The sequence below is a fragment of the Vipera ursinii genome, assembly GCF_947247035.1.
Source record: "Vipera ursinii genome assembly, chromosome: 6".
NCBI lineage: Eukaryota > Metazoa > Chordata > Lepidosauria > Squamata > Viperidae > Vipera > Vipera ursinii.
In genome coordinates, this window is record NC_139515.1 from 66,035,160 (window position 1) to 66,049,654 (window position 14,495).

General features: G+C 36.3%; 1 protein-coding gene across 3 annotated transcripts in view; it reads left to right on the forward strand.

The window, feature by feature from the left end:
• LARGE1 (LARGE xylosyl- and glucuronyltransferase 1) overlaps positions 1-14,495 on the forward strand; it is a 375,788-nt gene that overhangs the window by 161,633 nt on the left and 199,660 nt on the right. For 2 of the 3 annotated variants that reach the window (XM_083365626.1, XM_083365625.1), the window contains 2 exons: positions 200-501; positions 7,289-7,371. The exons of the other annotated variant lie outside the window; for it this stretch is intronic. In XM_083365626.1, the coding sequence (XP_083221752.1) occupies positions 200-501; positions 7,289-7,371 (385 nt within the window). The remainder of the gene's footprint in view (positions 1-199; positions 502-7,288; positions 7,372-14,495) is intronic. 3 annotated transcript variants of the gene reach the window in all.

Genomic DNA, 14,495 nt, shown 5'->3' on the forward strand with positions numbered 1-14,495 from the left:
CCGCAATGCTGATGCGGCCCTCAATGAAATTGAGTTTGACACCCCTGCTCTACATTATAGAGATCCTCTTAACAATATGCACAGTTTATTGAGGTCTGAGGATTGATTGGAATAAAAATTAATCCTGGTGTTTTTGCAAAATTTTGACATTTTAATTCCATTTGAGACAATGTTTTGTGGTTGTTTCTTTTCACTACAGATGGAAAGCCAGTGTCATTGTCTCCAATTGAATCCCAGCCCCACAGCCCTCATTACACAGCCACAAGTCAACGTGAAAGAGAAAGTCTGGAAGTTCGCATGCGGGAAGTGGAAGAGGAAAATCGTGCACTACGCAAGCAGCTCAGTCTGGTCCAGAGCCGGGGCATGTCCCACCGACGAGGCAATCACTCAAAAACTTACTCTATGGAGGAAGGGACTGGGGACAGTGAGAGCCTCCGGGCTGGCATTGTGGCAGGGAACAGCTCTGAATGTGGACAACATCCAGCAGTGGAGAAGTGCGAGGTAGGCAGACAATTTCCTAGCTAAGCCATGTTTCTGAAAGCAAATCAGCTTGATGTTATTGGAATAGTCTCCACTAGCTTTTGAATCTTGACTGTGACGACAGCAAAGACAAAATTAAGTACATGATAGGGATGGGATCATCTGCTCACTTTGTTTGTCACCTGCTACAAATAGGGAAAAAGAAAACATTTAACAGAAACCACATTGGTCTCATTTAAGACAGGAACATTTAATAGAGTCAATATGGCTATTGACTTCATCAGAGTGGCAAAAATGTTTTTTTTTTCTTTTTTAGATTTTTATCCCTCTTTTTTATGTACAATTCAAGGAGGCAAGCATACCAATTCTCCTTCCTCCTTCTATTTTCTCCACAATAACAGCTGTGGGAGGTGAGTTGGGCTGAGAGAAACTACCCTTTCAAGTAGTCCAAACAAGAAACTGATATTACAAATTTTACAAATTTGGTAAAAGTATCTCTTCTTTAAGGAAAAAAAAGTTGTACTAATAAGGGATGCTATCTGTTTACTAATACCCAATTTAGTGTTACAGAAATATAAGCTGTACAAAATCTGTAATTAATGTAACAAAACATATGTGACAGTCTGTAGAGTTAGCATAATAAATATAGTATTAAAGAGAATCTTGAGGTATGGAGAATACATTTTAATTGGTGTTGAAAAATATTTAATATAATAGGAGCATAGGAATTGGATACCTAAAATCTTATGCTTAGTATACACTAAATAAAAAAACCATTAAGTTCTATGTAAATTCATAGTGTGTTTACAAAACTCTTGATAATTATATTGTTGACTCTAAATTGACATTGACATTGTAAAATAAATAGACCATGCTCTGCTGTGTGCTGGAAGAGCTTTGGACCATCAGTGTTCTCTACTTTCAGTCTGTAGCCTACAATGAAATGTTCGCAAATGATGGCAGAAATGAATAAAAAGCAGATTTTAAGTTGTTATATATAATCTGAATAATATGGAAGTTATTGTAATACAGTTAATGCTTGTTTCCTCCTGATATTTATCCCACACAATTGCACAATCTATTTTTGTTCCCATAATAGTTCTTATTGTGAAGCTATCAGTGCATGATACAAGACAGAGATCTCTGTAGGGTGGAGTTAAAAAAGTCAAGATAGTGGGCACAACAATGCAATTAAATCTCCACCTGTTTTTTATGTATGTTAACATTTTGTGCCCATTTGTTGCCCACATCTTGACATTTTTTTAACCATATTCGGGAGACATCCCTGCAACAAGTTTTTTGTTTAACAGTTGACTTGTCCCAGAGCCTGACCTTAATTAGGACTGAGAAGGGAATGACTCACTTGGCTTCTAGTCCAACGCTTTAACCATTATTCAATGATATCCCTCTTTATTATAGCAATAATAAAATATCAAATATACTCTTCTTTACCTTCTCTATACAGGTAGTCCTCAACTTACAGCAGTTCATTTAGTGACCATTCAAAGTTACAACAACATTGAAAAAAGTAACTTATGACAGTTTTTCACCCTTATGACCATTGCAGCATGTCCATAGTCACATGATCAAAATTCAGATGCTTAGCAACTGATTCATAGTTATGATAATTGCAGTATCCCAGGGTCATGTGATCACCCTTTGTAACGTTCTGACAAAATCAATGTGGAAACCAGATTCACTTAACAATCGTGTTGGTGGCACAGTGGTTAGAATGCAGTATTGCAGGCTAATTCTTGACGGCCAACAGCCAGCAGTTTAGAAGTTCAAGTCTCACTGGCTCAAGGTTGACTCAGCCTTCCATTCTTCCGAGGTCAGTAAAATGAGGACCCAGGTTGTTGGGGGCAATATGCTGACTCTGTAAACCGCTTAGAGAGGGCTGTAAAGCCCTATGGCAGGGGTAGGCAACCTTGGCTCTTTTATGACTGGTGGACTTCAACTCCCAGAATTCCTGAGCCAGCCATGCTAACAATTGCAGTGATTCACTTAACATCTGTGGCAATAAAGGTCATAAAATGGGGCAAAACTCACTTACCAAATGTCTCTCTTAGCAACAGAAATTTTGGGCTCAGTTGTGGTCCTAACTCACATTTCATTTTTATACTGTAACTTGGATATATTCAATAGGCTTATATATGCAGTATGATCACACTTAATAGAGTAAGCAAAGGATAACTCAATATAGTAAAGGTAAAGGTTCCCCCGCACATGCATGCTAGTCGTTTCCGACTCTAGGGGCCGGTGCTCATCTCCGTTTCAAAGCCGAAGAGCCAGCGCTTGTCCGAGGACGTCTCCGTGGTAATGTGGCCGGCATGACTAGACGCCAAAGGCGCACGGAACGCTGTTACCTTCCCACCGTAGTGGTCCCTATTTTTCTACTTGCATTTTTACGTGCTTTCGAACTGCTAGGTTGGCAGAAGCTGGGACGAGTAACAGGCGCTCACTCTGTTATCCGGCACTCGACAGAAGTATAAATAAGCTTTGGAGTTAGCTCTAGGCAGCTACTGGGAAACACCTTGTGTAATTTTGCAATGGGCATGGTAGAATTCCCCCTCACAAAGAATAGGGAAACAATTCCAAACACTCAACAAATTGTCTTAATAGTTTCAGATCTGTATCCCTAGCTTCTTGTGCTCTTTTAGCTTTTTTTTTTTAAAAAAAAATCCTGTCCCACTCTCTTTGCTGTAACACTGAATGATGCAGCTCTGTGTACACTTGTCTGGGAATTAGTTTCACTGAACACAGGAGCACTGATTTCCAGTAGGATTGTAGTACAAGAGTTTGCTGACTCACATTTTTCAAGAGAATGGTTTTAAAAACTAAGTGCTCATTATTTATCCTTCTGAATTAAAAAAAATAAAACCATCTTTATTCATAGCAATTCAAGTCTTCCTGCATTGATGAAGGTGGATCCCTCATTGCACTGGCTGTATGAAAGAGATAGATTGGGCGCAAGTATAGAATAGCTAGGTCTGTGTCAGGAATTCAGAAGCTCAGGAATTCAGCACATCAGCAGGACAGGAATTTCTGCCTTTTTCTGGATGTGGGGGAAGGGTTGTATGTTGTAACAAACTTAGCATTACACTTGTTGCAGAACATCTTTAAATAACCTAAAGGTTGTTTTCTTTTTTCCTATTATGACCTGTGTTGGCTTAGAATGCACATTATTTTCTCTGCACTTTTTTGCGGATTTGACTTTTAGTTCTTTTCTAAAAAGCAAAAAGTCTGTTAGCAAACTCCCATGTTTTCTTTTGTTTGAGATGAAATACATTGGATTGAATTACTATTGTTGTTATTATTTATTAACCTTAAATGCCACGTGACTAGGTGGCTCAGGACCCAAAGATTCAAGGGAGAACAAGCAATTTAGACAAGGGAATGACTGTTAAAAAGCTGTATAGATAAAATGGCCTTTGAAATTCCAATATCTTTTACCGATAAATTGCACACTGTAGATTAGTGTTATGCTGTAGGCAACAGTTCTGTACAAAAGGAAGCTTCCTGATGCTCACCACACAACCCTTTCTTAATTATTTTCAGTAGTGAAATGGTTCTCACTTTGTCTTTCATGAGATTCCCAGTAATTCAGTAGCCGATTGGAAATTTAATAGAAACCTCCCTATCATCAGAGTTGCCTCCGGGGTTTTCATCACTTATCCTATTACTAAAAATGCCAGTTATGTGTTTATATGACAGGCTCGTGTTCATTTTCCCTGTCAAGGATCCATTTCCCATAATCAGCAATTATTTGAGCTGAATTGTTACTATATATTGCAACTTTAAAATAAATCAGTATCACACTGTTACTTTTGAAAAATATTTCTTCTGACCTATTCCTTGACCACCTTGCATAATAATTCAGTTAAAAAACAAGAAAAGCTACAGGTAGTCTTTGACTTACAGCAGTTCATTTAGTGACTGTTCAAAGTTATAACATCACTGAAAAAAGTGACTTATGACTGTTTTTCACACTTACAATCGTTGCAGCATCCCTGTGGTCATGGGATCAAAATTCAGATGCTTGGCAATTGACCCGTATTTATGACAGTACCGGGATGAAGTGACCACCTTTTGCGACCTTCTGACAAGCAAAGTCAATGGGGAAAGTCAGATTCACTTAACAACTGTGTTACTAACTTAACAACTGTGGCAAGAAAGGTCATAAAATGGAGTAAAAGTCACTTAACAACTGTCTCACTTAGCAAAATAAAGTTTGGGCTCAATTCTGGTCATAAGTCAAGGACTCCCTATATTTGACCAAATTTTATAATTTTCAATGCAGCATTTTAATCATCATGTTTTCTCCAGTCATATATCTGCATTAATAATTACCTTTATGGTTAAATTACTGTGATTCCAATTTTCTGTTTGTGAAATTATCTAAGAAGGCAACTTGTTAAAGGCATTAAAAGGTTAAATATTTTTAAAAAACGGTGGATTCAAGTAGGGAAGAAGCAGGATTTTAAATAATGAGAAAGTGCTAAAAGAGTTTTTTGAGACTGAAGAGACTGAATTAGTTCTTTGGACTGACTGTCATTATAGAAGATGTTGGAAAGAAGTTCATATGAGACGTATTTATTTTCAAGTAGGGAAACTGAAGTGTTACATCAAAGATAAGGAATAAATCTTTTAGCAATTCACTGCTAAGATATACAAAGGAAGAAGATATTGTTTTCTTTGCGGCTTCCCTGCAGGGTTCCATCAGGTGACAAGAAGTTAGACAAGATGTATCTTAATATCTTTTTGTCAATGAATGAAGATTTTTATTCTTACTAAATTAATTATTACATTACTTGATATTCTCAAAACCACACACTGGGATCTTAAATTTTACAAAATTTTAATAATAACCCCGCCCTCCCCATCAAACCTCCCCCCTTCCCTCCCCCCCGGGCTTCCCAAAGCAGAATACAGGGTATTACATATAACAATCTTATGCAAACATATGCTAAATATCTATTACAACGTTAACAAACCTTCCACCCTTTAACTCCCTTATAACAAAAGTAATTATAATAACACTTCTATAATTGTTAAGAATTATTCATATGCTATTTGAAACTTTTTAGTCCCATATTTGTTTTGAATATAATCAATCCATCTTTTCCATTCCAAAATATATTTTTCTTGTGACTGTTCTTTCAAATATGCTGAAACTTTTGCCATTTCAGCTACGTCCATTACTTTAAGTATTCATTGTTCTATTGTAGGTAAATCTTCTTTCTTCCAATGTTGCGCCACCAACAGTCTGGCTGCCGTTATTAAGTGTAACATTAATTTAGTTTCTATAACAGTACAATCTGAAATAATCCCCAGTAAGAAGAATAGCTGCGGAGTAAATCTTATTTTTTTCTTAAAAACTTTCTGAAAAATCCACCATATTTTTATCCAAAGGTAAAATTATTTTCTTCTATATTTAAATAAGAAATGGTAAAATAATCTAAAGGAAAGCTAATTTGAAAGATTTCAGGGGGAATGTGCTGGCTAGTTCAGACCTTTGAAGAAATTTTTTCTTTACCTTGCCATTTTTGTCTTCTATATCTCTCTCTTATGATGATTTATTCAGAAATAAGGCATTGCATGTTCAAGGGGATATCTCTAAGATAATACATTGGAATTGCAAATTTAATAGCTAGGTGCAAGAAAAGATACCAATTTATTCAATAATTATGTCAAATTTTAAAAAGATTATATTGCTATAAGTTTGGTTAGAAACCTTCCTGCATGTTCACACTTTATTTACAAAGTAGCAGCATAAACACACAAGGAAGAATTGGTTTTGAGGAGGATTACTTTGAGTAAAAAAAATACTGTCCACATAATTGAGGTTTTGAAATTGAGAGCTATTTATTTTTTATTGACAACTCTCACTAGGAGATCAGAAAGTACCAGGTTCAAGGTCCTCCATTGGATGGTGAAGCTTGGGTTACTCACAATGTCTCAGCAATTGATCTGCCTTACAGGTCTGCTTCTGTGAAGTTAAAATAAACGATAGTCTCTTTGAATGTTGCCTTTAACTTTTAATGGTAAATTGAGCTTTAAACGAAGAAAATCACCACAACAAGATATGGAAGATCATAGAGCTGTATAACAAGACTGTGGTCCTAACTGAGATATGCTAATGAAAAATTTATTGGGATTCTTCCGTGGAGATTGAGAAGAGGCAGGAAGTGCAAGGTCTTAGGTTATGAGCAGATTTTAGGTTGAACAATATTCTTGCAGCAGCCAGTTTCTGTCTTGGTTCTGGTCACAGTCACTTTGCCAGGGATGCATATGGTTTATTTTCCCCCAGAACTAGTATCACCAGCATTTCTGTGTTGACCAGTTGCCTAAACACTTGCATGAAATGGCACTCTACATATGCAGGATTATGGCATCTGATTTTTCCAAAAGAGTTATTTTTTTCATTCACTGTGGGTCACACGATTAAAAACAGGTACAGTTTCAATTGCACTATCACGGCTATCCTCTTGATTATTATTTTTTTTTTACTATGCCTTGTGAACACCTCTGTCTCCTTTGAAATGGAGGTGATTTAACTTGTTTCTATCTAGGCTAGTACCAAAATATAATGAATATTTTTTGCATAGTATAAAAAAATAGCTAAGACTTAAGATTTTAGGCAAATTATTTCAGTGGTACTTCACATATCCATAATGTTACAGCTTTTTATAATATCAGGAAGAGTTAAACATCAAAAGCCTCAAACTGACCAGACTGCAATGATTTTGCTAGATTGTGATGATCTTTCTTCTCCTTGCTTTTACTGTATGTTTCTCTGTCTTTTTAGACAATCCACGTCGCCATTGTATGCGCTGGATACAATGCCAGTCGGGATGTCGTCACTCTCGTCAAATCAGTCTTATTTCATAGGTAAAGCCTCTTTATCTTGCTTCATGCTTTTTTTTTTGTAGAAATGATTCAATGTGCCTCTGATCCTTCATAGTAGAAATGATGGTCAGTGTACCGGAATCTAGCTAGATAGCTTGCTTCTTTTAAAACATTTAAAACTACATAGGATGTAAAATATATTTCTTACCAAATTATGTTGCTTTGTATTGGCTCCTCTAAATTTCTGTCAACATGCACAAAATTTAATAATGATGCACTCATCCAACCATTAAAAAATGTGACTAATGGTTATGAAAACTTTGTTTTTAGGAAGTAATCTCCTCATTCCTTAAGCTTCTCTGCTTCCAACCTATTCCAACCTATTCCTAACTTGTCACTATTTTAAATTTCTTCCTGGGTTTTTTAAAAGACTACGCTTTTATCAGAAATGTGCCCAGGTTTTTCTTTAGGTTTAGTTTTAATAAGTTACAAGCATGGATTTGAAGTGGGAGAACTGTGGAAACCAGCACAGCTAGGTGATAAGATCTAGACAGTTTTTACTGATCTCAAAAATTCAGTAGAAGAGAATATATGTAGCTCAGGGTTGAACTGTGTAGTCCTTGGTGCTCTCCAAGTTTGGTTGCTTGAATGTGGATGTTTCATTATCTGACTATACAGGACCTTGCTCTACCAATGCTGGTGGAGATGTGTCTCCCCCCCCCCCGGTAATTCCTTGATTAAGTTAAGTGTTTTCTGCTCAGTAGTTTCTCTATTATTAATCCCTGTTTATCTGAATGCTGGCTGCAAATCTTTGTCAAAAAGATTTCAAAAAGCTTAGCAGGATTAGACATGGTTAGTTCTTAGAAAGAAAAAAAAATCTCAGGGAAAAGGGAAGCAAAAATTACTTTTGTTCATTCCATAGGCTCAGATTTTCCACACTGAACTAAAACTGTAGTTACAATCTCAAATTACAAGTTAAATTCATAAATTAGGCCATTTTTGAATCAAAATAAAATAAAACGCAGTACTTATTTATGGGAACTTTTTCCTACTCAAACTAAATTTGATTTGATTCTCTTTTGTTTTGCATTAAATTGCAAAACATTTTTAAAGGGTTCTTTTTTAACTAAAATCTAATCCTTCAATCTTTAAAGTAGCAGTACAGATCATTGATTTCCATATCTGGGAGTAGTTGTTTCACCATCAGCAGTTGTCTTGGAAATAATTAAGGTTAGAAGGAAGGAAGGAAGGAAGGAAGGAAGGAAGGAAGGAAGGAAGGAAGGAAGGAAGGAAGGAAGGAAGGAAGGAAGGAAGGACATTCTGTGCACCAAAGGGTTGTCAGATGCAAATCATGAATTAAACATTCTGGTAGATATTCCATGCACAATTAAATTAGTGTTGCCCTCAAGAATGATTGTTTGGAGGTTGACAAGTATAATTTTATTGTAATGCTATTGTGGAAATTGGCTCAGAGAGGTCTCATCCTCTTGAGTAGGGCACATCACAAAACTTCCACATAATTCAGTTATATATCAGGCTAAAGGAAGAAGAAGAGGTAAATAACTTTTATTTTAAAGTGACTAGAATGACTTGGTCTTCACAATTAAGCTGAGGAAAAATAATAAAAGCTCTGCTCTTTAACTCTTAGAGATGCTGTCATGATTCATGAACATCAAAGGGTTTACTAACATGTGAAATATTTCAAAAGGAAAATGTATGTATTTTCAGATTAACAGCATTCCTCCTGCTTTTTCTGATTTATCTGATTTTAAATGTTTCATTAATCTTTCTGAGTAATAGTCCCAATATAGCGATGAAGATGAATGAAAAGAAAATAATTTATAAGGAATAGATTTAAAGAAAAAATGTATTCCCCCTTTTTCTTTCAATATGATGCTTTCTGTTTGTTCATTTGTGCTATACCAGGGGTTCCCAACCGGTGGTGCGAGACGATATTCCAGGGGGTTCGAAAACTTGGTTTTTCAAAATTATGGTGTATATGCATAATTCGTTGCAATTATTTCAAACTTTGATAAGGGGTGTGAGAATATATCAGAAGTGTTCTAGGGGTGCGGGATATAGAAAAGGTTGGGAACCGCTGTGCTATATAATATTTAGGTACTGAGCATATCATGGTTTGTTGAAAATCTCCATACATATTATATTTAGAGCTGTCAAGTTTTTTAAAAACATTTTTATTAGAGTTTTTATGTAATGACATTACCAAAAAATATTTAACTGGAAGAAATATCATTGCGAGTTTAAGAACTTCATTTTTAATTAAAGTCTTTGTAAAATTGATCCATGTGACTGGAGTCTTTACAAAGAAGACTCTGTGACTACTTGGCCATTTGAACCTGGAATGTGGTTGTTCTTGTCATAGAGTAACTGTGCATTTACAGTATGCACAACATATATTTTCATTTAGTAAGGACACTCAATCTCTAAATGGTCTTTTAAAACATAGTATGAAATTATATTAAACACTATAGTCCTTGATTTATGACAATTGTTATGAATGAAGAGAAGATACATCATACATGTCTGAACTTGCTTTAGAAGGCTACCTTTATTTTGAAAGAAACATCTGCCTTTTGAGTATCAAAACCTGGCTAATGGCTTTGAAACAGAATTTCTTCCTGTTTATCTAAAGCCTGGATTGGTTGATCTTAAAACTACATTGCAGATTGAATTACTGTTCTTAGAATATTATAGCTGTGTTATATTATAACTGAAGATCAGTCCTAGCCAAGCTCAGTTCTAAGAAAAAAATACAGTATTTCAGTATATCAGCATCTAATAGGAAGAGTAGTGTTGTAAGTTCAAGTTAGTGATGGTAACAGTTGAGAAAATTCCTATGTACAGTTTTTATTGAAAAGATTCACAACAATAAAGTTATTAACCCAAATCTTGATTTGTAGCCTCTTCATAATAATAATGATGATGATGTTATCCACTCAGTCATGTCCGACTCTTGGCAATTTTATGGGCCATGTCTCAATATCTTCCAATTTTGTTGAGTTTTTCTGTGCTCTGGCTAGTGTCAGCTCTGATAGTGTCCATCCACCATGTTCTTTCTAATTCCCTTTTACTGCTAACTCTTCTAAATATAATTGCTTTCTCCAGTGAATTCCCCTGTATGACATGGCCAAAGGAAGTGAGACACAGTTTCTTGATTTTGCCTTCTGGTGACATGTCTGGTGTTATGCGTTCCAGTATTTGCTTGTTAGTCAACTTTGCTGTCCAAGGAATACTCATGAGCCTTTTCCAGCACCACTGCTCAAACTATCGATTTTCTTCCTGTCTTCCTTTTTCAAGGTCCAACTTTCACAACCATAGGTAACTACAGGAAACACAATAGAATGAACTAACCTACATTTAGTTGCCAGGCTCATTTCCTTGCTTTTCTATATCTTGCTCATGTTCATCATTGCTGTGTGACCCAGTGCAACCTGACATTTTATTTCTGTGCTGCATTCATCATTTTGAGCTCTCTATGGTCCTGGGAAAGTGAATTTTCCCACACTATCTCTTCACTGTCAATTTCTATTTTTGATGTTTCCCTTCCTTGCAGTGGTCATGAGCTTGGTCTTCTTCATGTTCAGAAAGAGACCCAAATTCTCACTTTCTTCTTTGATTTTCTTTATCAGAAGTTCCAGGTCTTCTTTGGTTTTTCAGAGGAAAGTTGTATCATCAGCATATTGAAGACTATTGAAGTTTCTTCCACCAATCTTTACCCCAATTTTTGATTCTTCCAAGATCTAGCTTCCACATGATTATTTCAGCACTCAGGTTGAATAAGAAAGACTCCTTTGTCTATCTTAAAATAATCTGTATCTTCATATGCTATGTGCACAATGGCTTCCTAATGTGTTTACAGTGATTGCACTAACATGACCTGTGCTGGTACCCCCCAGGTCTTGTAGGGCTGTCCATGGTTTCTCATAATCAATATAATCAAAGGCTTTTTTGTAGTCAGTGAAGTACATGTAAATGATCTTTCGCTGTTCACAAGATTTTTCCATGATCCAACACAGTTTTGGAATATGGTCGTGGGTGCCATGACCGCTTTGGAAGCTGCCTTGGACATCTGGTAATTCTCTTTTGATGGCTGATGCTAGGCACACTATCTGACATGTTTGAGAGCCTTCCTATAGAATTTTCTTGATGAGTTTTTTGTGGAGTAGGTTGCCAGGTCTCTCTCCAACCCTCTAACTCACTTTTTGATAGCTGTCCAGGGACAACAACTGCTGCAGGCTGGTTAATCTGGGCAACAACCAATATGATATGGAATTATTTTTCTGTTGTGGATGCTCTTAGTCTAGCGCTCAGTTGAGACCTGTCTGGCTTGGGTATACTTTCAGGTGATATACATTCAAAATAATGCTTAACCGAATACACAAGCCCCCCCCCCCGTGACAAGGGGTTATCCACATGGAGGGGTTCATAGTAGTACATGCTGAGATGGAGACTTTACAAAAGATAAAGTAGGGAAAGAAAGGTAGGTATTTGTGTCAACAGTAACCTTCCTTCTATTTTTAAAGTCTTAATTATTTTTAAAGTTAAGGTCTTAACTTTAAAGCTTAATTCTGAACAGGTTTCACTTAAAATCCACATTTTCAAGTTTTTATTCAAGCTTTATTCTCATAGATACCCGCCTAACTTTGCAGACTGTTGTTTATTTGTTTATTTTGTTATTTATCTGGCAGCTACATACTCTCAAAACAACAAAAATTGTCAAGAAATACTATATTGGGAATTCTTGGTCTTTTAATGGAAAGTGATCCTGATAAGGCAAAGTGACACATTTTCCGCAGGACTTGCCAGAGGTTGTACAAAGCAAAGCAACTTGGTCACTTTGGTTCACCATTAGAAAAGTGATGTTCAAGTTATTTTATGAATTGGCTCCAAAGGAATGCTTTGTTTGAGTCTTAGAGCTTTGACAGATTTATTTTATTCTTGCTTCTATTTGGCTTGTGTTTTATTGTAAGTGTATTTGGTTTATATTGCTTTTAGAAAGTATACATTGCTTGTCCACTAAGTAGATGTGCTTTAGGTAATTTCATAGATTTTTAAAAAATCTTAATTCTTTTTAGCAATACTCATATGTTAATGTAAGTAATCCGAAGAATAGGAGAATATTGCACAAAGCTCTGGGTTTTTTTCACATTATTTTGCCCTGAAAAAACAGGAGACTCAGGAAATTCTCTCCAGGAATGAGCATGAGGCCACTCAAAAAAAAAACATTTGGTTCTTCTTGAGCCCTCTTGCAATGTTCTGGAAAATAGCTAATTTTGGATAAATACAAAACATTGGGAGAACCAAATGAAGTTACTTAACCTTGAGGCATAAGGTACTAATTTTATCTCTTAAATTTTTGAAGCACTTCAAGTGTTGAACAGATATTTTAACCCATCCACTCTAGTAATGCCATGCCATCTCCAAATATTTTGTATTTGGCTCTTGGAAGGCAAACATACTAATTCAGATGAGTCCTAGAACAGATGAATGGCTTGAATATAGATATGCTCAGGCTGGGAGCACCTTGAAGCACTAGAAATAGGAGATGAAATATCCTGTACAGTATTCTATTCTCCTACGCTCCCTAAACTATTAAAGTAATGGAAGAGGAAACGGCATAATTGGAGAGATCAGTCCTTGTTTCTTTGAGGAAGAAAAAAAATCATACGGATAAGCAAAGACTGTGTTTATATTGAGGCTCTTTTGCCTAAATATGTTCATCAATTAGAAATACCTTGCCCATAAGTAAAACCAATCTTCTAATACTTTCTTTTGGCTAGAATTTTCATGGCTTTTCACCATTCTAATAATAGCAATAGCACTTAGACCTATATACCACTTCATAGTACTTTAAAGCCCTCTCAAAACAGTTTACAGAGGCGGCATATTGCCTACGACAGTCTGGGTCCTCATTTTACTGACCTCGGTAGGATGGAAGGCGGAGTCAACCTTGAACAGTTTAGAATCGAACTTTTGGAGTGAGCAGTGAGTTAGCTTATAGTACTGCATTCTAACCACTGCACAACCACAGCACCACCAACATTAATTATGGAGATCAGAGGCAGATCTATATCTTATCTGTGCTAGAGTCCAAAATTTAAACTAATTTCATGGTTTAGATTTTACCTCTTCTCATTATATTCCCATAGAAACATCTTCCTACTTCTATTCAAATGGTTTGTGAGGCCCCTCACTTTTCAAAATTTCTCAAGCTTCTTGAGTTGTTTTCCCCTTGATGATTCTCATCCATGGAATCCTTCCAAGCACTAAGTTCATTAAAATTATCTCTCTTAAAGTCCAAGAGTCTAGTTTGACTACGTTCTATTGCTTGTGCTTGCATAATGTTGAATGCCAATATTTCATGATTAGTCCCCCCCACCCCAAGGTTCCTGTTAGTTCAACACCTTCTGTGATTTCATCTCTGTTAGTGAGAATTAAATCCACTATGGCTGATTCCCTATTTCCCTTTTCTACTTTTTGGGAGACAAAGTTGTCTGCTAGGTTTGTCAGAAACCTTTTTGATCTTCCACTTGGTTCTTCCCAATTGATAAATAGGTACCACTTCAGTTGGGGGAAATGACACTTTGAGTGGCAGTATGAATTCAACTGATGCCTGGCCTTCCCGAATGTGATGCCCAAATGCAAGGTGACATTGTTGGTAGAAAAAGCCCTGGATAATGCTACAGAACACTGTCAAGCCTTCTGAATGTGGAGCTAGTTCACTCCCTATCATGTACTCTGGATAATGCATGAGCATGAATGGAACAGACTAGCAATCATCGGCAGCCAAACAACTTCTTTATATTAACACTGTAGTCTCCTGGCTAATGTAATATCGCCATACACTAAATAATAATTTAACTAAGCAGTGCGAGCATGTTTAGGGGAGGAGAATCTTTGTAGGAGGGAAATGCGAGAGACAATTCCTTTTTTAGATATTTTGTGAATCAGACTTGTATTGAACCATCTTGGTTGGCTTAACTTCACTCTGTCTTCTGGACTATACTTCAGCATCTAGTATTGTAAGTTTTTAAACATTCTCTATAATGGCGGTTGTCCATGTGATTGTTAACGGCAGAACACAATGACATTCCAAAAACAGGCAATGGGCCAACAACATTATCTGCCAAGATAATATCATAGAT